The sequence below is a fragment of the Bos indicus x Bos taurus genome, chromosome 26 (genome assembly GCF_003369695.1).
Source record: "Bos indicus x Bos taurus breed Angus x Brahman F1 hybrid chromosome 26, Bos_hybrid_MaternalHap_v2.0, whole genome shotgun sequence".
NCBI lineage: Eukaryota > Metazoa > Chordata > Mammalia > Artiodactyla > Bovidae > Bos > Bos indicus x Bos taurus.
In genome coordinates, this window is record NC_040101.1 from 35053278 (window position 1) to 35074348 (window position 21071).

The following is a 21071-nucleotide window of genomic DNA, read 5'->3' on the forward strand; positions in this document are numbered from 1 at the left end:
TTGATATGTATAGGACATTTTACCCCAAAACAATGAATTTCACCTTTTTCTCAAGCACACACGGAAGCTTCTCCAGGATAGATCACATCCTGGGCCATAAATCTAGCCTTGGTAAATTCAAAAAAATTGAAATCATTCCAAGCACCTTTTCTGGCCACAATGCAGTAAGATTAGATCTTAATTACAGGAGAAAAACTATTAAAAATCAAAACATACGGAGGCTGAAAAACATGCTGCTGAATAACCAAAAAAATCACAGAATAAATTAAAAAAGAAATCAAAATATGCATAGAAATGAATGAAAATGAAAACACAACAACTCCAAACGTATGGGACAGTGTAAAAGCAGTGCTAAGGGGAAGGTTCATAGCAATACAGGCATACCTCAAGAAACAAGAAAAAAGTCAAATAAATAACCTAACTCTACACCTAAAGCAACTTGAAAATGAAGAAATTATGAACCCCAGCGTTAGTAGAAGGAAAGAAATCTTAAAAATTAGGGGAGAAATAAATGCAAAAGAAACAAAAGAGACTATAGCTAAAATCAACAAAACCAAAAGATGGTTCTTTGAGAAGATAAATAAAATTGACAAACCATTAACCAGACTCATCAAGAAAGGGAGAAAAATCATCATCAAAGGGAGAAAAATCAAATCAACAAAATTAGAAATGAAAATGGAAAGATCATAACAGACAACACAGAAATACAAACGATCATAAGAGACTATTATCATCTCACAAGCTAGTAAAGTAATGCTCAAAATTCTCCAAGCCAGGCTTCAGCAATATGTGAACCGTGAACTTCCTGATGTTCAAGCTGGATTTGGAAAAGGCAGAGGAACCAGAGATCAAATTGCCAACATCCGCTGGATCATCGAAAAAGCAAGAGAGTTCCAGAAAAACATCAATTTCTGCTTTATTGACTATGTCAAAGCCTTTGACTCTGTGGATCACAATAAACGGTGGAAAATTCTGAAAGAGATGGGAATACCAGACCACCTGATCTGCCTCTTGAGAAATTTGTATGCAGGTCAGGAAGCAACAGTTAGGACTGGACATGGAACAACAGACTGGTTCCAAATAGGAAAAGGAGTTCATCAAGGCTGTATATTGTCACCCTGCTTATTTAACGTCTATGCAGAGTACATCAAGAGAAACACTGGACTGGAAGAAACACAAGCTGGACTCAATATTGCCGGGAGAAATATCAATAACCTCAGATATGCAGATGACACCACCCTTATGGCAGAAAGTGAATAAGAACTAAAAAGCCTCTTGATGAAAGTGAAAGTGGAGAGTGAAAAAGTTGGCTTAAAGCTCGACATTCAGAAAACAAAGATCACGGCATCCGGTCCCACCACTTCATGGGAAATAGATGGGGAAACAGTGGAAACAGTGTCAGACTTTATTTTGGGGGGCTCCAAAATCACTACAGATGGTGACTGCAGCCATGAAATTAAAAGGCACTTACTCCTTGGAAGGAAAGTTATGACCAACCTAGATAGCATATTCAAAAGCAGAGACATTACTTTGCCAACAAAGGTTCATCTAGTCAAGGCTATGGTTTTTCCAGTGGTCATGTATGGATGTGAGAGTTGGACTTTGAAGAAGGCTGAGCATCAAAGAATTGATGCTTTTGGACTGTGGTGTTGGAGAAGACTCTTGAGAGTCCCTTGGACTGCAAGGAGATCCAACCAGTCCATTCTGAAGAAGATCAGCCCTGGGATTTCTTTGGAAGGAATGATGCTAAAGCTGAAACTCCAATACTTTGGCCACCTCATGCGAAGAGTTGACTCATTGGAAAAGACTCTGATGCTGGGACGGACTGGGGGCAGGAGGAGAAGGGGACGACAGAGAATGAGATGGCTGGATGGCATCACTGACTCGATGGACGTGAGTCTGAGTGAACTCTGGGAGTTGGTGATGGACAGGGAGGCCTGACGTGCTGCGATTCATGGGGTTGCAAAGAGTCGGACACGACTGAGCGACTGATCTGATCTGATATGTAAATAAAGTGGACAACTTGGAAAATATGGACAAATTCTTAGAGAATTACAACTTTCCAAAATTAAACCAGGAAGAAATAGAAAATCTTAACAGACCCATCACAAGCACGGAAATTGAAACTGTAATCAGAAATCTTCCAACAAACAAAAGCCCAGAACAGACGGCTTCACAGCTGAATTCTACCAAAAATTTAGAGAAGAACTAACACCTATCCTACTCAAACTCTTCCAGAAAATTCCAGAAGTTGTGTCTGACTCTTTGCGGCCCCGTGGACTATAGTCTACCAGGCTCCACCCTCCATGGGATTCTCCAGGCAAGAGTACTGGAGTGGGTTGCCATTTCCTTCTCCACCAGAAAATCGCAGAGGAAGGTAAGCTTCCAAACTCATTCTATGAGGCCACCATCACCCTAATACCAAAACCTGACAAAGATGTCACAAAAAAAAGAAAACTACAGGCCAATATCACTGACGAACATAGAAGCAAAAATCCTTAACAAAATTCTAGCAAACAGAATCCAATAACACATTAAAAAGATCATACATCATGACCAAGTGGGCTTTATCACAGGGATGCAAGGATTATACAATATCTGCAAATAAATCAATGTAATACACCACATTAACAAATTGAAAGATAAAAACCATATGATTATCTCAATAGATGCAGAGAAAACCTTTGACAAAATTCAACATCCGTTTACGACAAAAACCCTGCAGAAATCAGGTATAGAAGGAACATACCTCAACATAATAAAAGCTATATATGACAAACCCACAGCAAACATTATCCTCAATGGTGAAAAATTTGAAAGCATTTCCCTTAAAGTCAGGAACAAGACGAGGGTGCCCACTGTCACCACGACTATTCAACATAGTTTTGGAAGTTCTGACCACAGCCATCAGAGCAGAAAATGAAAAGGAATCCAGATTGGAAAAGAAGAAGTAAAACTCTGACTGTATATAGATGACATGATCCTCTACATAGAAAACCCTAAAGACTCCACCAAAAAATTACTAGAGCTAATCAATGAATATAGTAAAGTTGCAGGATATAAAATTAACACACAGCCATCCCTTGCATTCATATACACTAACAACGAGAAAACAGAAAGAGAAATTAGGTTTAATTAGGTCCCATTAGTTTATTTTTGCTTTTATTTCCAATATTCTGGGAGGTGGGTCATAGAGGATCCTGCTGTGATGTATGTCGGAGAGTGTTTTGCCTATGTTCTCCTCTAGGAGTTTTATAGTTTCTGGTCTTACAGTTAGATCTTTAATCCATTTTGAGTTTATTTTTGTGTAAGGTATTAGAAAGTGTTCTAGTTTCATTCTTTTACAAGTGGTTGACCAGTTTTCCCAGCACCACTTGTTAAAGAGATTGTCTTTAATCCATTGTATATTCTTGCCTCCTTTGTCAAAGATAAGGTGTCCATAGGTGCGTGGATTTATCTCTGGGCTTTCTATTTTGTTCCATTGATCAATATTTCTGTCCTAATTAAACTTAAAAGCTTCTGCACAACAAAGGAAACTATTAGCAAGGTGAAAAGGCAGCCTTCAGAATGGGAGAAAATAATAGCAAATGAAGCAACGGACAAACAACTAATCTCAAAAATATACAAGCAACTCCTACAGCTCAACTCCAGAAAAATAAATGACCCAATCAAAAAATGGGCCAAAGAATTAAATAGACATTTCTCCAAAGAAGACATACAGATGGCTAACAAACACATGAAAAGATGCTCAACATCACTCATTATCAGAGAAATGCAAATCAAAACCACTATGAGGTACCATTTCACGCCAGTCAGAATGGCTGCGATCCAAAAGTCTACAAGCAATAAATGCTGGAGAGGGTGTGGAGAAAAGGGAACCCTCTTACACTGTTGGTGGGAATGCAAACTAGTACAGCCACTATGGAGAACAGTGTGGAGATTCCTTAAAAAAACTGGAAATAGAACTGCCTTATGATCCAGCAATCCCACTGCTGGGCATACACACTGAGGAAACCAGAAGGGAAAGAGACACGTGTACCCCAATGTTCATCACAGCACTGTTTATAATAGCCAGGACATGGAAGCAACCTAGATGCCCATCAGCAGATGAATGGATAAGAAAGCTGTGGTACATATACACAATGGAGTATTACTCAGCCATTAAAAAGAATACATTTGAATCAGTTCTAATGAGATGGATGAAACTGGAACCTATTATACAGAGTGAAGTAAGCCAGAAAGAAAAACACCAATACAGTATACTAACGCATATATATGGAATTTAGAAAGATGGTAACAATAACCCTGTGTACGAGACTGCAAAAGAGACACCGATGTATAGATCAGTCTTATGGACTCTGTGGGAGAGGGAGAGGGTGGGGAGATTTGGGAGAATAGCATTGAAACATGTATAATATCATGTATGAAACGAGTCGCCGGTCCAGGTTCGATGCACGGTACTGGATGCTTGGGGCTGGTGCACTGGGACGACCCAGAGGGAGGGTAGGGGAGGGAGGAGGGAGGAGGGGTCAGGATGGGGAACGCGGGTATACCTGTGGCAGATTCATTTCGATATTTGGCAAAACTAATACAATATTGTAAAGTTTAAAAATAAAATAAAATTAAAAAAAAAAAGAAAAGAAAGAGAAATTAAGGAAACAATTCCATTCACCTTTGCAACGAAAAGAATAAAATACTTAGAAATATATTGACCTAGAGAAACAAAAGAACTATATATAGAAAACTATAAAACACTGGTGAAGGAAATCAAAGAGAACACAAATAAATGGAAAAATATACTGTGTTCATGGATTGGAAGTATCAATATAGTGAAAATGAGTACATTACCCAAAGCAATCTATAGATTCAGTGCAATCCCTATCAAGCTACCAATGGTATTTTTCAGAGGGCTAGAACAAATAATTTCACAATTTGTATGCAAATACAAAAAACCTCGAATAGCCAAAGCAATCTTGAGAAAGAAGAATGGAACTGGAGGAATCAACCTACCTGACTTCAGGCTCTACTACAAAGCCACAGTCATCAAGACAGTATGGTACTGGCACAAAGACAGAAATATAGATCAATGGAACAAAATAGAAAGCCCAGAGATAAATCCACACACCTGTGGACACCTTATCTTTGGCAAAGGAGCCAAGAATATACAATGGAGAAAAGACAGTCTCTTTAACAAGTGGTGCTGGGAAAACTGGTCAACCACTTGTAAAAGAATGAAACTAGAACACTTTCTAACACCATACACTAAAATAAACTCAAAATGGATTAAAGAGCTAAACATAAGACCAGAAACTGTTAAACTCCTAGAAGAAAACATAGGCAAAACACTCTCCGATATAAACCACAGCAGGATCCTCTATGACTCACCTCCTAGAATATTGGAAATAAAAGCAAAAATAAACAAATGGGACCTAATTAAAATTAAAAGCTTCTGCACAACAAAGGAAACTATAAGCAAGGTGAAAAGACAGCCTTCAGAATGGGAGAAAATAATAGCAAATGAAGCAACTGACAAAGAATTAATCTCAGAAATATACAAGCAACTCCTGCAGCTCAATTCCAGAAAAATAAACAACCCAATCAAAAAATGGGCCAAAGAACTAAACACATTTCTCCAAAGAAGACATACAGATGGCTAACAAACACATGAAAAGATGCTCAACATCACTCATTATCAGAGAAATGCAAATCGAAACCACAATGAGGTACCATTTCATGCCTGTCAGAATGGCTGCTATCCAAAAGTCTACAAGCAATAAATGCTGGAGAAGGTGTGGAGAAAAGGGAACCCTCTTATACTGTTGGTGGGAATACAAACTAGTACAGCCTCTATGGAGAACAGTGTGGATATTCCTTAAAAAACTGTAAATAGAGCTGTCTTATGACCCAGCAATCCCACTGCTGGGCATACACACTGAGGAAACCAGAGTCAAAAGAGACACATGTACCCCAATGTCCATCGCAGGACTGTTTATAATAGCCAGGACATGGAAGCAAGCTAGATATCCATCAACAGATGAATGGATAAGAAAGCTGTGGTATATACACACAATGGAATATCACTCAGCCATTAAAAAGAATACATTTGAATCAGTTCTAATGAGGTGGATGAAACTGGAGTCTATTGTACAGAGTGAAGTAAGCCAGAAAGAAAAACACCAATATAGTATACTAATGCATAATGTGGAATTTAGAAAGAAGGTAACAATAACCCTGTATGTGAGATAGCAAAAGAGACACAGATGTATTGAACAGTCTTTTGGACTCTGTGGGAGAGGGTGAGGGCAGGATGATATGGGAGAATGGCAATGAAACATGTAAAATATCATATGTGAAATGAATCGTCAGTCCAGGTTTGATGAATGCATGATACAAGGTGTTTGGGGCTGGTGCACTGGGATGACCCAGAGGGATGGGATGGGGAAGGAGGTGGGAGGGGGGGTTCAGGATGGGAAACACATGTACACTCATGGCAGATCCAAGTCAATGTATGGCAAAACCAATACAATATTGTAAAGTTAAATCAATAAATTAATTAATTAAAAAATAAAATTAAAAAAGAAACATACAGAAAGGATGAAAAAATAGAAAAATCATTTTATAACAATTCAGCTTAGGGTCACCGACTTAAGCAACATTTACCTATTAATGCTAAAAATGTAGGGTGAATGATAAGCATGAAATTTACCAAGTTCTAGTACTATGCCATAGATTTTTATTAATTAAGTGTAAAAAAAAGCCAGAATATAGGCCATGGAAAAACCTGACAGATACTATTTTATTATGTGAACAACAGTGCATAACTGATAACGAGATAAATGACATAATGTGGCCTCCCACCTTCCCAACGAATTTCAGTGGGAAACACAAAGCACCTATGTAGTTCTCTTGCCGAATCATAACTGGAATCTAATTTCTAGAGAACCAGCTTGAAGAATATTTTACATGAGTATTGGCCTGGACACTTCACAAAGTGAAATGTACTAAAAGAAAACAAAGAGGGCAAAGAGAACTCATAATGGAAGACTAAAAAGTGAAGATAGCCAGATTTCATGCTTGTTCTTTGGCTGGATATTGAATTAAAAAGGGAAAAAAAGACCATAAAGGATATTCCAGTAAAAGTGGGAAAATTTGAAATACAGGCTGGGGGGACCTCCCTGGTGGTCCAATGGTTAAGACTCATGCTTCCACCGCCTTAACATCTAAAGTTATTAATAATTTTAGTTTATATCAATGCCCACATTTTATTTAAAAGGGAGGTGTTATATCATTCCAAATATCCACTAGGAGAAGGATGAACTTTTTGTGGAAGAATATAAACATCGTCTGAAACTCAGCATTTTCTCATTTATAACAATTGATACTCGACAAAAAGTTATTAGGCACTTCAAAGGCACAGCTAGGTGACCACAAGTAGAAGAGGGGAAAACTTATAAAATATGTCCACCATAGGGAACATTTCTCATCTCACTTTATAAGGACAACATTATCTCAATATCAGAAATCTGACAAGAAAATTTTGAGGAAGAAATATAGACCAAAATTCTTTACTCTAAACAGCAAAGTTCTGAACAAAATGTAGCAAACCAAATTCAGCTGTGTGTATATTTATAGTATGTATATTTAGTGGGAAATTGGGGCCATACAATCATAGCAATAGTTGTAGAAATCAATATGAAAAAATTATATAGCAATTATAACCTATAAATCATAAAAAATAAAGAGGGTAAATTTTCCTAATCTAAGTTTTAAAATCTACCAAAATGTACATAAAACATGCTCAGTAGTGAGAGGTTAACCTCCACTCTCCCATAGATCAGAAATGAAACAAAGATGAAACACGGATATTAACCCAGATTACAGGGCAATGTATATAGAAATTGCAATTAATTTAGAGAAAGATTATTAGTAATGATTTTAAAATTATCAAGTTTCTTACCATTAAAATCATCAAATGATAAAAGCTGATTATATTCCCATATTCCAGATAAAAGAAATAGAAAAGACTAAAAAGTTTATAAAAGCAAGAATGATATTAAGCACCTAGGGGGGAAACAAAACAACAAAAGATTTGCAAGCCAATCAGTACACTGAAAAAATTTGAGAGAACTATAAACCCCCCAAAACTGGAAGTATATACCATATTTATTAACACAAAGATAAAATGAGTCATGATGTTAAACCTTTCTAAATAGATCAAATATAACACTGATAAAAATCCCAGCAGGGAGCTTTGATAAATTGACAAACCAGTACTAACATTGTTTGGAAAAGTAAACAGCTAAGATCAGGAAAACAATATTAACAAAGCAGAACAAATTTGGAAGACTTACACTGCTACCTGTCAAAATCTGTTATAAACTTTCTAGACTAACCTGGAAACAATACACAAACCATTGAATTGCTACACATATGATTTTTGTGCTTCTCTCATCTGTGTTCATTAAGGATTGCACCCATACTGAGAAAGTCATTTCCTAGGCAGGTTGATAAGGAGTCTAGGGGTCCCCAAGGAGAGAGGGGTCTGGAATTCTCAAGGAGGAAGAAAGGACAAACTTTTTTTTCCTTCTCTACATTCCTTAGGATTATATAACAATAATGTGTCCTGCCTGAGGACAATCTCTGGATTAAACCTTCTGGCTAATTCTGTTATCTTAAAATGTAAATTATGGGAGTAGACCTGGTCTTTACAAGGATTATATAACAATAATGTGTCCTGCCTGAGCACAGTCTCTGGATTAAACCTTCTGGCTAATTCTGTTATCTTAAAATGTAAATTATGGGAGTAGGTCTGGTGAGGTCTTTACAACCTCCAGACATTCTTTGGATTCATTGGCAAGTATATAACTTCATTGCTAACACTAGCAAGTGGGTACTCTTTCTGCCCCCTTCTGATGCCTATGTCAGAAGCTTTCTCTATCTCCTTTATACTTTAATAAAACTTTATTACACAAAAGCTCTGAGCGATCAAGCCTCGTCTCTGGCCCCAGATTGAGTTCTCCTCTGGGGGCCAAGAATCCCGGTGTCTTCGTGTGATTCAACAACAACCTTTCAATACCATGAAATGGGAATGTCAAGACCACTGAAGTCACTGTAAGAGAAACCAATCTAACCTTGGGGATGATATAGTTTCTGAGTTCAATGTCATGGGTCACCATATGGGGCAGACTGGAAGGGACCAGGTCAATGTATCTCTGGATCTCGTGGACCACAGCATCCGTGTAGGGCATGTGGCTTCTGTCCTGCATGCAGGGGCTCCGGTGTCTTCCAATCACATGGTCAATCTCTTCCTGGACCTTAGCTGATAAGAGATAGTATGACTAATGCAAAAAAGAAAAATGCATATCACATTTGCATACCAATTCAGGGATCAGTTCAGTTCGGTCGCTCAGTCATGTCCGACTCTTTGCGACCCCATGGACCTCAGTACACTAGACTTCCCTGTCCATTACCAACTCCCGGAGCTTGTTCAAACTCATGTCCATTGAGTTGGTGATGCCATCCAACCATCTCACCCTTTGTCATCTCCGTCTCCTCCCGCCTTCAAACTTTCCCAGCATCAGGGTCTTTTCCTTTTGTTTTGTTTTGTTTTTTTTTTTCCAGGTGCTGATTTTATTTTTATTTTTTAACTTGACAATATTGTATTGTTTTTGCCATATATCAACATGAATCCGCCACAGGTATACATGTGTTCCCCATCCTGAACCCTCCCCACTCCTCCCTCCCCGTACCATCCCTCAAGGTCTTTTCCAATGAGTCAACTCTTTGCATGAGGTGGCCAAAGTATTGGAGTTTCTGCTTCAGCATCAGTCCTTCCAATGAATATTTAGGACTGAGTTCAGGGATACACGAGGCATTATGAAGGTATTCCAACATCATTATAAACATCAGTTAGGACTCCCCTGGTGGTCCAGTGGAAAAGAATCTGCCTGCCAATGCAGGGAGCACATGTTTAATCTCTGGTCTGGGAAGATTCCATATACTGTGGGGCAACTGAGCCCGTGCCTTGCAATTACTGAGCCTATGTGTTGTAACTACTGAAGCCTGTGTGCCCTAGAGCCTGTGCTCCACAAGAGAAGCCACTACAATGATAAGCCTGAATGCAGCAAATAGAAAGTAGCCCACAGTTGCTAAAACTAGAGAAAGTCCACATGCAACAACAAAGACCCAGCAGAGCCAAAACTAAATGAATAAATAAACAAAAATTAAAAAAAAAAAAAATCAGTTAAATGCCCAGAACTACACCCAGACATAGAGAGAAAATGACTGTAATATAGATGTGTGCACGTTTCCTACAAACTAGGCTTAAGATACATCTATACATATCTCTATATTAACATATATGATAAAACAAATGATGAACTGTTTCAAAATATAAACCAAACATAACCTCAAGACATTATAGTCCTTGCTGAAAGAAAAATAGGAATCAGATGTTAATTTTTAACAAAATAATATAGAGGTAGAAATGTTAAATTATACATTTTGTGTATTTGTACAATTTGCAATGATACTCTTTTCATCTTCCAATTTCCATAAGCCACCACACTGAGTATTCTAGCAGTTTCTTCTGAAATTGATGCTATATTTCTAAATAATAATTCACTGTTTCTATTTTTAACATACCTATTTCTAGACAATATTGTCCTGTGGGAGATGAGAATTTATTAGTATAGCTCCATCTCCACTTCATACAGAACACACATAATTCCTGTTACTCCATTTCCCCCAATATATTTAGATCACAACTTTTGGCTGTTAGAATTTCATTTTATCATCATTCTGACTACATAAACAAAGTTTCCTGATCAGAAAACTATGATTATGTTTCATTTTTTATATTTTCTTGGACTTAAATATGTCTATTTCATCTTATAAATTTCTGCATCTTGATCTACAATTATTTCCAAATACTGAGATAAATATTCCAAACTCCAAATAATAATTTTCCTTTTATAAGGAAATCTCAGATCATCAATTACTTCTCTATTGTTTGGTCTCTCCCTTCATAGCTGCTTTATCTATCTAATCCATTTTGAAGCAGATATTTTCTATGCCTGATACCTAGCAATAGCCCTGACACTTTCATTCTCCTTCATGAGTTCTCAAGATTTCTGGAGCCATGATTTCCTATGACATGACTTCAGGCATTTGGATGAGAAAAGGGAAAGAGTAGGTAAAAATTTTGTCAAACACACTGGTCTGAAAACACCCTTTATAAAATCAATACCCAGTTTGATAGTTGCTCTTGAATTCTGATGCTGTTGTGAACTCTAATCCTTTATCTATGACCTGCTACATTTCTCTGAAAGTTTTTGCAATTTTCTCTTTTATCCTGGTGTTCTGAAATTTCATGACCCTCTGTCTTGAGGTGAATGTTTTTATTTCATTCACTCTGCTAGACATATCAAGAGAATTATCTATCTACATGGCAATAGTTAGAGGTCTTTTCTCCAGAGTGTTCATGCTCTGGAGTTTTTCTCTTGCTGCTGAATTTCAGGAAGCAGGGTGCAGAACGGAGCTGAGTCTGAATTCAAGATGTGGATTCTTCCCTAAACTTTCTTCCATGCCACACTATTTCCTCCTGTCTCTGCCCAGTGTCCTGGGTGTAGGGCCTCTTAGATACCACTTCTGTAGAGAGTAAACCTCTCTCATTCTATTGGGGGAACACAGTGATCTGATAAAGTGAAAGTGTTAGTGTCTCAGTTATGTCCAACTCTGTGATCCCATGGACTGGAGCCTTCCAGGTTCCTCTGTCCATGGAATTTTCCAGGGAAGAATACTGGAGTGGATTACCTTTCCCTTCTCCAGGGGATCTTTCCGACCCAGGGATTGAACCTGGGTCTCCTGCATTGCAGTCAGATTCTTTACCTTCTGAGCCACTAAGGAGTTGTCAAAGAGCTGTGGCTAGATGAGCTACTTTTATCAGCCTTTGTCTCCCCCTATTCTGTTTGACACCTGCTACTTCTAAATGCTGAAACTTACAGGATGGTAGGGATATAAATAACTTTTCCTAATTATGTATCTTCCTTTTCTGATATTTAGGACACAACTTAATTTTCTCTGTGCTGTGCTTAGTCACACAACTGTGTCCGACTCTCTGTGACCCCATGGACTGTAGCCCGCCGGGCTCCTCTGTCAATGGGGTTTCCAGGCAAGAACACTATAGTGGGTTGCCATGCCTTCCTCCAGGGGATCTTCCCAACCCAGGGATCAAACTCAGGCCTCCCGCATTGGAGATGGATTCTTTATCACCTGAGCTACCAGGGAAGTCCAAGGATACTGGACTAGGCAGACTATCCCTTCTCCAGGGGAACCTTCCTGACTTGGAAATCAAACCGGGGTCTCCTGCATTGCAGGTGGGTTCTTTACCAACTGAGCTACCAGGGCAGTATCTTCCTTTTCCGATATTTAGGACACAACTTCATCTTCTCTACTGACTTCATTATCACCCCTCAATATGTCCTCTGTGTTTTAGAAATTTGTTAAAGATCTATCTGTTGCTGTTTCCTGGCCTCTTCTTGTCCAACTTTAGAAGACTAATTCTCATTTGTAATAGTTCATAGTCATTGTAGAGACATCCTGACACATGACAGGACATTGTTTCTAAATTGCTATGAACAATCATAGCTCTTTAAACGTAAATGTCTTATACAATGTTCTTCGTAAAAGATAAAATTATAGACTGCCAAAGTTCTTATTTTGGCAAGCACTGTTTCTCTATAACCAGACTTCTGGACTAATAAAATACCTGTACAGGCACCTTAAACCTGAATAGTACAATTTCTTGTGAATCTAAATTTTTAGATCACTTCCAAGAAAGTAGATGTTATATCTGGCTACCTCACTAAATTTCTAGGATTTCCATTTAGGCTTCAGTAAGGAGAGTATCCTGGAGAAGGCAATGGCACCCCACTCCACTACTCTTGCCTGGAAAATCCCATGGACGGAGGAGCCTGGAAGGCTGCAGTCCATGGAGTCTCGAAGAGTCGGACACGACTGAGCGACTTCACTTTCACTTTTCACTTTCATGCATTGGAGAAGGAAATGGCAACCCACTCCAGTGTTCTTGCCTGGAGAATCCCAGGGACAGTGGAGCCTGGTGGGCTGCTGTCTATGGGGTTGCACAGAGTTGGATACAACTGAAGCGACTTAGCAGCAGCAAGGAGAGTATCCAGAGAAGGAAATGGCAACCCACTCCAGTATTCTTGCCTGGAGAATCCCAGGGACAGAGGAGCCTGGTGGACTGCCACATGGGGTCACACAGAGTTGGACACGACTGAAGCGACTTAGCAGCAGCAGCAAAGAGAGCTTCCATTTTCCCTGCCCTGGCTTTAGAACATTGCATTTTCAGAATGAGGTGGTAACAAATTGGCCTTTCCATAATAAAGACATTATGCAGCCCCAGGCCAATTCATGCTGGGAGTGCCAGCTACACATGACCTCCCATGAAATCCAGATGCTGCTTTATTGCTTTTGTTATTTTCCACAGTGTTTCACTCCTGTCTGTCATCCTCCTGTATTATGTAAAGATGTCCCAATACCATCCCTTCGTTAAATCTGAAAACATTAAGCTGCTCAAACAGAGATTTACATAATTCTCGAAGAGCAAGAAGATGGAAAACACTTCGAGTCTTTTTTCAATATCTCTTCTGCAGTCACCCTGCTCACCATGTACCATACCTGTGACCTCTGGGTGCTTCAGCAGCAGGAGGAGCCCATATCTCAGAGTGGTGCTCATTGTCTCTGTCCCAGCTCCAAACAAATCAAATACAGTGGTTGTCAAGTTTTCCAAAGTAAACTCCAATTGTTGATTTTGTTTTTCCTAGGAATGATTTGATAAAATTGTTTGACAAGCTAGTTTATCAGAATTGCCCTTAATCCAAAATAGCTCATGGTGTTTTAGAGTTAAGGCAACATACGAATTACTTGGCAATTACAGGAAAAAAAAAACCATTGTATAGAAAAACAAAATACTATAGATCAGTTGACTTAAATGTTATTTTCTCCTGCCTTATTCCTCATTTGCCTAAAAGTTCCATTCATCAGCCTCTTCTGCATTTAGGTAGTGGTTCAGATAGTAAAGAATCTTCCTGCAATGCAGGAAACTCAAGTTTGATTCCTGGGTAGGGAAGATCCCCTGGAGAAGGCAATAGCTTCTCCATCCCCCAGATATTGGAATGGCTACCCACTCCAGTATTCTTGCTTGGAGTATTCCATGGGCAGAGAGAAGCCTGGTGGGCTACAGTCCGTGATGTTGCAAAGAGGCAGACACAGCCGAGTGACTAATACATTCACTTTCAGGCTATGCAGCTTAATTTTTTGCCAGCAAGATATAAATAGAAACCTACTGGTACACTTCCTCTTTCTTACTCAAAACAAGTATTTGATAGATTGAAAGTGATTTCCGTAGAAATGGAAATCAAAAGAAAGCTGGAGTAGCAATACTCATATTGGACAAAATAGACTTTAAAATAAAGACTGGGGTTTTGCTGGTGGTCCAGTGACTAAGATTCTGCACTCCCAATGCAGGGGGCCCAGGTTTGATCCCTAGTTGGGGAACTAAATCTCACATGCTGCAACTAAGTGTTCACATACCACAATTAGAAGATCCTGCATGCCACAACTAAGACCTGGCACAGATAAATAAATAAAGATAAACAAATAAATTAAATAAAGACTGTTACAAGAGACAAGGAAGGACAGTACATAATGATCAAGGATCAATCCAAGGGGGAGGAGCCAAGATGGCGGAGGAGTAGGACGGGGAGAACACTTTCTCCCCCACAAATTCATCAAAAGAGCATTTAAACGTCGAGTAAATTCCACAAAACAACTTCTGAATGTCGGCAGAGGACATCAGGCACCCAGAAAAGCAACCCAACTCTTCGAAAGGAGGTAGGAAAAAATATTATAAACAAAAAAAAAGAGACAAAAGAGGGAGGGACGGAGTTCCGTCCCGGGAAGGGAATCTTAAAAAGAGAGAAGTTTCCAAACATCAGGAAACCTTCTCACTGCCGAATCTGCGCCGAACTTTGGAAGCACAGAGGGCAATATAACAGGGAGAAAAAATAAATAAACAATTTAAAACTCGCAGATTGCGAGCCCTACGGTAACTCCCCCAGCAGAGAAGCAGCGCAGACGCCTGCATCCGCCATTGGCAAGCCGGGGCTGGGCAGGGAGGCGCGGCGCGGGCTGCATCGCTGAGAGTAAGAATCTGGCCTGAATACCCTGAGCGCTATCTGAGCGAAATAATTTGGGCTAGCAAACCAGACTGTGGGATACCTACCACGCGAAAAGCCAGCCCTAACCTAAGACCGCCAGGCCCGCGCACGGAACAAAGGACTGAACAGAGATAGCCGGCTGCAGACCTTGCCCCTCTGGCGACAGGCAGCCAGAGCTGGAAGGGGGCAATCGCAGCCCCAGAGAGACATTATCTATTAAACTGTAAGCAGGCTTCTTTGCTAACTAAAACTTCTTGGGGGTCTGGACGGTCAACATCTGCCTGAGAAGGTGCGCCGGTTTTACATCCAGATATCCGAGTGGCGGGGAGGCGATAAGTCGCAGCATTGGCGCTCGCCTGGGAAGAGCAAATTGGCGCTCGGACCTGGGAAGAGCACAAAACGCAGGCCCAACTGAGTCTGCGCCTCTGAGGACTACCCGAGTGCCTGAACCTGAGCGGCTTGGACCTGGGAGGTGCATGCAGCCCAGGGCCAGCCTCGGATTGTTCCCGGCGGAACAACCTAGAGTCCGAGCAGTGTGGACAGGGAGGCTACACGCGCCGTGAGCGGGGGCAGACCCAGGGTGGCTGAGGCACTGCGAGCCCACGCCAGTGTTATTTGTTTGCAGCATCCCTCCCTCCCTCCCCACAGCGCGACTGAACAAGTAAGCCTAAAAAAAAAAAAAAAAAGTGTCCTCCACTGTGCCCTTTGAGTCAGGGCGGAAACCAGATACTGAAGAGACTAGCAAACAGAAGAAGATATAACAGAGGGAAACGCCTTGGAAGCTACAGGCAATAGATCAAAACCCTGTGGTTACTACGGACTACATAGGAAGGGGCCTATAGATCTTGAGAAATATAAATCTGACCAAGGAACTAGCCAAAAATGAACTGAACCCACAACACCCACAAAAAAAAAAAAACCAAAAAAGCCCTAGATATATTTTTATTATTTTTACGATCATTCTTTCTTTTTTTTTTTTTTAATAAAAAAAAAAAAAATTTTAAGTCCTCTATTGTTCCTTTAATTTTCACTTTTATAACCTATTACTTTGCAAAAAAAAAAAAAAAAAAAAAAACCCTATTTTTTTTCCTTCTTCAGCAAACTTCATATATATATATTTTATAATTTTTTGACCTTTTTTTTTTTGTTGTTTGTTTTTTTCTTCTTTTCTTTAACACTGTATTTTTGAAATTCCAAACTCTACTCTAGATTTTTAATTTTCGCTTTTTGGTATATGTTATCAATTTTGTACCTATAGTTTTTTTTATATAATTTCTGTGACTTTTTTTTTTTTTCTTCTTCTCTGTTTCTTTCTCTTCTTCTTTTATATAACATTGTATATCTGAAATTCCAAACTTTACTCTAGATTTTTAATTTATGCTTTTTGGTAATTGATATCAATTTTGTACCTGTATTTTCTTTATAATTTTTGTGACATTGTTCGTATTTGTTTGTTTGTTTTCTCTCTTTATTTTTCTTCTTCTTCTTCTTTTTTTTTTTTTAACATTGTATTTTTGAAATTCCAAACTCTACTCTAGATTTTTAATTTTTGCTTTCTGGTATTAGTTATCAATTTTGTACCTGTACTTTCTTTATAATTTTTGCGACCTTGTTTGTTTTTGTTTGTTCGTTTTTTCTTTCTTTTCCTTCTTCTTTTCTTTAACATCGTATTTTTGAAATTCCAAACTCTACTCTAGATTTTTAATTTTCGCTTTCTGGTATTAGTTATCAATTTTGTACCTGTACTTTCTTTATAATTTTCACGACCTTGTTTGTTTTTGTTTGTTCGTTCTTTCTCTCTTTCTTTTCCTTCTTCTTTTCTTTAACATCGTATTTTTGAAATTCCAAACTCTACTCTAGATTTTTAATTTTTGCTTTTATGTATTTGTTACCAATTTTGTACCTTTAAGGACCCAATCTTCAGGACCCATTTTTCACTAGGGAGTGAGATTACTGGCTTGACTGCTCTCTCTCCCTTTGGACCCTCCTTTTTCTCCACCAGGTCGCCTGTGTCTCCTCCCTAACCCCTCTCTACTCTACCCAACTCTGTGAATTTCTGTGTGTTCCAGACGGTGGAGAACACTTAGGGAACTGATTACTGGCTGGATCTGTCTCCCTCCTTTTCATTCCCCCCTTTTATCCTTCTGGCCACCTCTGTTACCTTCCTCCTTCTTCTCTTCTCTGTATAACCCCGTGAACATCTCTGAGTGGTCCAGTTGTGGAGTGCACATAAGGAAGTGACTACTGGCTAGCCCAATCTCTCCACTATTGATTCACCTCATCTCATTTGGGTCACCTCTAACTCCCTCCTCCCTCTTCTCTTCTCCATGTAACCCTGTGAACCTCTCTGAGTGACCCTCACTGTAGAGAAACTTATCATCTTTAATGTAGATGTTTTATCAGTGGTGCTGTATAGAAGGAGAAGTTTTGAAACTACTGTAAAAATAAGACCGATAATCGGGAGCAGGAGACTTAAGTCGAAACCCTGACTCCAGGGAACTCCTGACTCCAAGGAACATTCATTGACAGGAGCTCATCAATTGCCTCCATACCGACACTGAAACCAAGCACCACACAAGGGCCAATAAGTTCCAGGGCAAGACATACCAAGCAAATTCTCCAGCAACAAAGGAACACAGCCCTGAGCTTCAAGATACAGGCTGCCGAAAGTCACCCCAAAACTATAGACATCTCATAACTCATTACTGGACATTTCATTGCACTCCAGAGAGAAGAAATACAGCTCCACCCACCAGAACACCGACACAAGCTTCCCTAACCAGGAAACCTTGACAAGCCACCTGTACAAACCCACACACAGTGAGGAAACGCCATAATAAAGAGAACTCCACAAACTGCCAGAATACAGAAAGGACACCCCAAACTCAGCAATTTAAACAAGATGAAGAGACAGAGGAATACTCAGCAGATAAAGGAACAGGATAAATGCCCACCAAACCAAACAAAAGAGGAAGAGATAGGGAATCTACCTGATAAAGAATTCCGAATAATGATAGTGAAATTGATCCAAAATCTTGAAACTAAAATGGAATCACAGATAAATAGCCTGGAGACAAGGATTGAGAAGATGCAAGAAAGGTTTAACAAGGACCTAGAAGAAATAAAAAAGAGTCAATATATAATGAATAATGCAATAAGTGAAATTAAAAACACTCTGGAGGCAACAAATAGTAGAATAACAGAGGCAGAAGACAGGATTAGTGAATTAGAAGATAGAATGGTAGAAATAAATGAATCAGAGAGGATAAAAGAAAAACGAATTAAAAGAAATGAGGACAATCTCAGAGACCTCCAGGACAATATTAAACGCTACAACATTCGAATCATAGGGGTTCCAGAAGAAGAAGACAAAAAGAAAGACCATGAGAAAATACTTGAGGAGATAATAGTGGAAAACTTCCCTAAAATGGGGAAGGAAATAATCACCCAAGTCCAAGAAACCCAGAGAGTACCAAACAGGATAAACCCAAGGAGAAACACCCCAAGACACATATTAATCAAATTAACAAAGATCAAACACAAAGAACAAATATTAAAAGCAGCAAGGGAAAAACAACAAATAACACACAAGGGAATTCCCATAAGGATAACAGCTGATCTTTCAATAGAAACTCTTCAAGCCAGGAGGGAATGGCAAGACATACTTAAAATGATGAAAGAAAATAACCTACAGCCCAGATTATTGTACCCAGCAAGGATCTCATTCAAGTATGAAGGAGAAATCAAAAGCTTTTCAGACAAGCAAAGGCTGAGAGAATTCTGCACCACCAAACCAGCTCTCCAACAAATACTAAAGGATATTCTCTAGACAGGAAACACAAAAACGGTGTATAAACTCGAACCCAAAACAATAAAGTAAATGGCAACGGGAACATACTTATCAGTAATTACCTTAAATGTAAATGGGTTGAATGCCCCAACCAAAAGACAAAGACTGGCTGAATGGATACAAAAACAAGACCCCTACATATGTTGTCTACAAGAGACCCACCTCAAAACAGGGGACACATACAGACTAAAAGTGAAGGGCTGGAAAAAGATTTTCCATGCAAATAGGGACCAAAAGAAAGCAGGAGTAGCAATACTCATATCAGATAAAATAGACTTTAAAACAAAGGCTGTGAAAAGAGACAAAGAAGGTCACTACATAATGATCAAAGGATCAATCCAAGAAGAAGATATAACAATTATAAATATATATGCACCCAACACGGGAGCACCACAGTACGTAAGACAAATGCTAACAAGTATGAAAGGAGAAATTAACAATAACACAATAATAGTGGGAGACTTTAATACCCCACTTACACCTATGGATAGATCAACTAAACAGAAAATTAACAAGGAAACACAAACTTTAAACGATACAATAGACCAGTTAGACCTAATTGATATCTATAGGTCATTTCATCCCAAAACAATGAATTTCACCTTTTTCTCAAGCGCACATGGAACCTTCTCCAGGATAGATCACATCCTGGGCCATAAAGCTAGCCTTGGTAAATTCAAAAAAATAGAAATCATTCCAAGCATTTTTTCTGACCACAATGCAGTAAGATTAGATCTCAATTACAGGAGAAAAACTATTAAAAATGCCAACATATGGAGGCTGAACAACACGCTGCTGAATAACCAACAAATCACAGAAGAAATCAAAAAAGAAATCAAAATTTGCATAGAAACGAATGAAAATGAAAACACAACAACCCAAAACCTGTGGGACACGGTAAAAGCAGTCCTAAGGGGAAAGTTCATAGCAATACAGGCACACCTCAAGAAACAAGAAAAAAGTCAAATAAATAACCTAACTCTACACCTAAAGCAACTAGAAAAGGAAGAAATGAAGAACCCCAGGGTTAGTAGAAGGAAAGAAATCTTAAAAATTAGAGCAGAAATAAATGCAAAAGAAACAAAAGAGACCATAGCAAAAATCAACAAAACCAAAAGCTGGTTCTTTGAAAGGATAAATAAAATTGACAAACCATTAGCCAGACTCATCAAGAAACAAAGGGAGAAAAATCAAATCAACAAAATTAGAAACGAAAATGGAGAGATCACAACAGACAACACAGAAATACAAAGGATCATAAGAGACTACTATCAACAATTATATGCCAATAAAATGGACAACGTGGAAGAAATGGACAAATTCTTAGAAAAGTACAACTTTCCAAAACTGGACCAGGAAGAAATAGAAAATCTTAACAGACCCATCACAAGCATGGAAATTGAAACTGTAATCAAAAATCTTCCAGCAAACAAAAGCCCCGGTCCAGACGGCTTCACAGCTGAATTCTACCAAAAATTTAGAGAAGAGCTAACACCTATCCTGCTCAAACTCTTCCAGAAAATTGCAGAGGAAGGTAAACTTCCAAACTCATTCTATGAGGCCACCATCACCCTAATACCAAAACCTGACAAAGATCCCACAAAAAAAGAAAACTACAGGCCAATATCACTGATGAACATAGATGCAAAAATCCTTAACAAAATTCTAGCAATCAGAATCCAACAACACATTAAAAAGATCATACACCATGATCAAGTGGGCTTTATCCCAGGGATGCAAGGATTCTTCAATATCCGCAAATCAATCAATGTAATACACCACATTAACAAATTGAAAAATAAAAACCATATGATTATCTCAATAGATGCAGAGAAAGCCTTTGACAAAATTCAACATCCATTTATGATAAAAACTCTCCAGAAAGCAGGAATAGAAGGAACATACCTCAACATAATAAAAGCTATATATGACAAACCCACAGCAAACATTATCCTCAATGGTGAAAAGTTGAAAGCATT

The 21071-nt window shown here is 38.8% G+C and overlaps 1 protein-coding gene across 1 annotated transcript in view; it reads right to left on the reverse strand.

The window, feature by feature from the left end:
* Window positions 1–21071, reverse strand: part of LOC113884486 (cytochrome P450 2C9-like) — a 63316-nt gene that overhangs the window by 6582 nt on the left and 35663 nt on the right. The window contains exons 6-7 of the mRNA XM_027529109.1: window positions 13702–13843; window positions 9132–9319 (exon numbers count right to left, since the gene is read on the reverse strand). Coding sequence (XP_027384910.1) covers window positions 9132–9319; window positions 13702–13843 — 330 coding nt within the window. The remainder of the gene's footprint in view (window positions 1–9131; window positions 9320–13701; window positions 13844–21071) is intronic.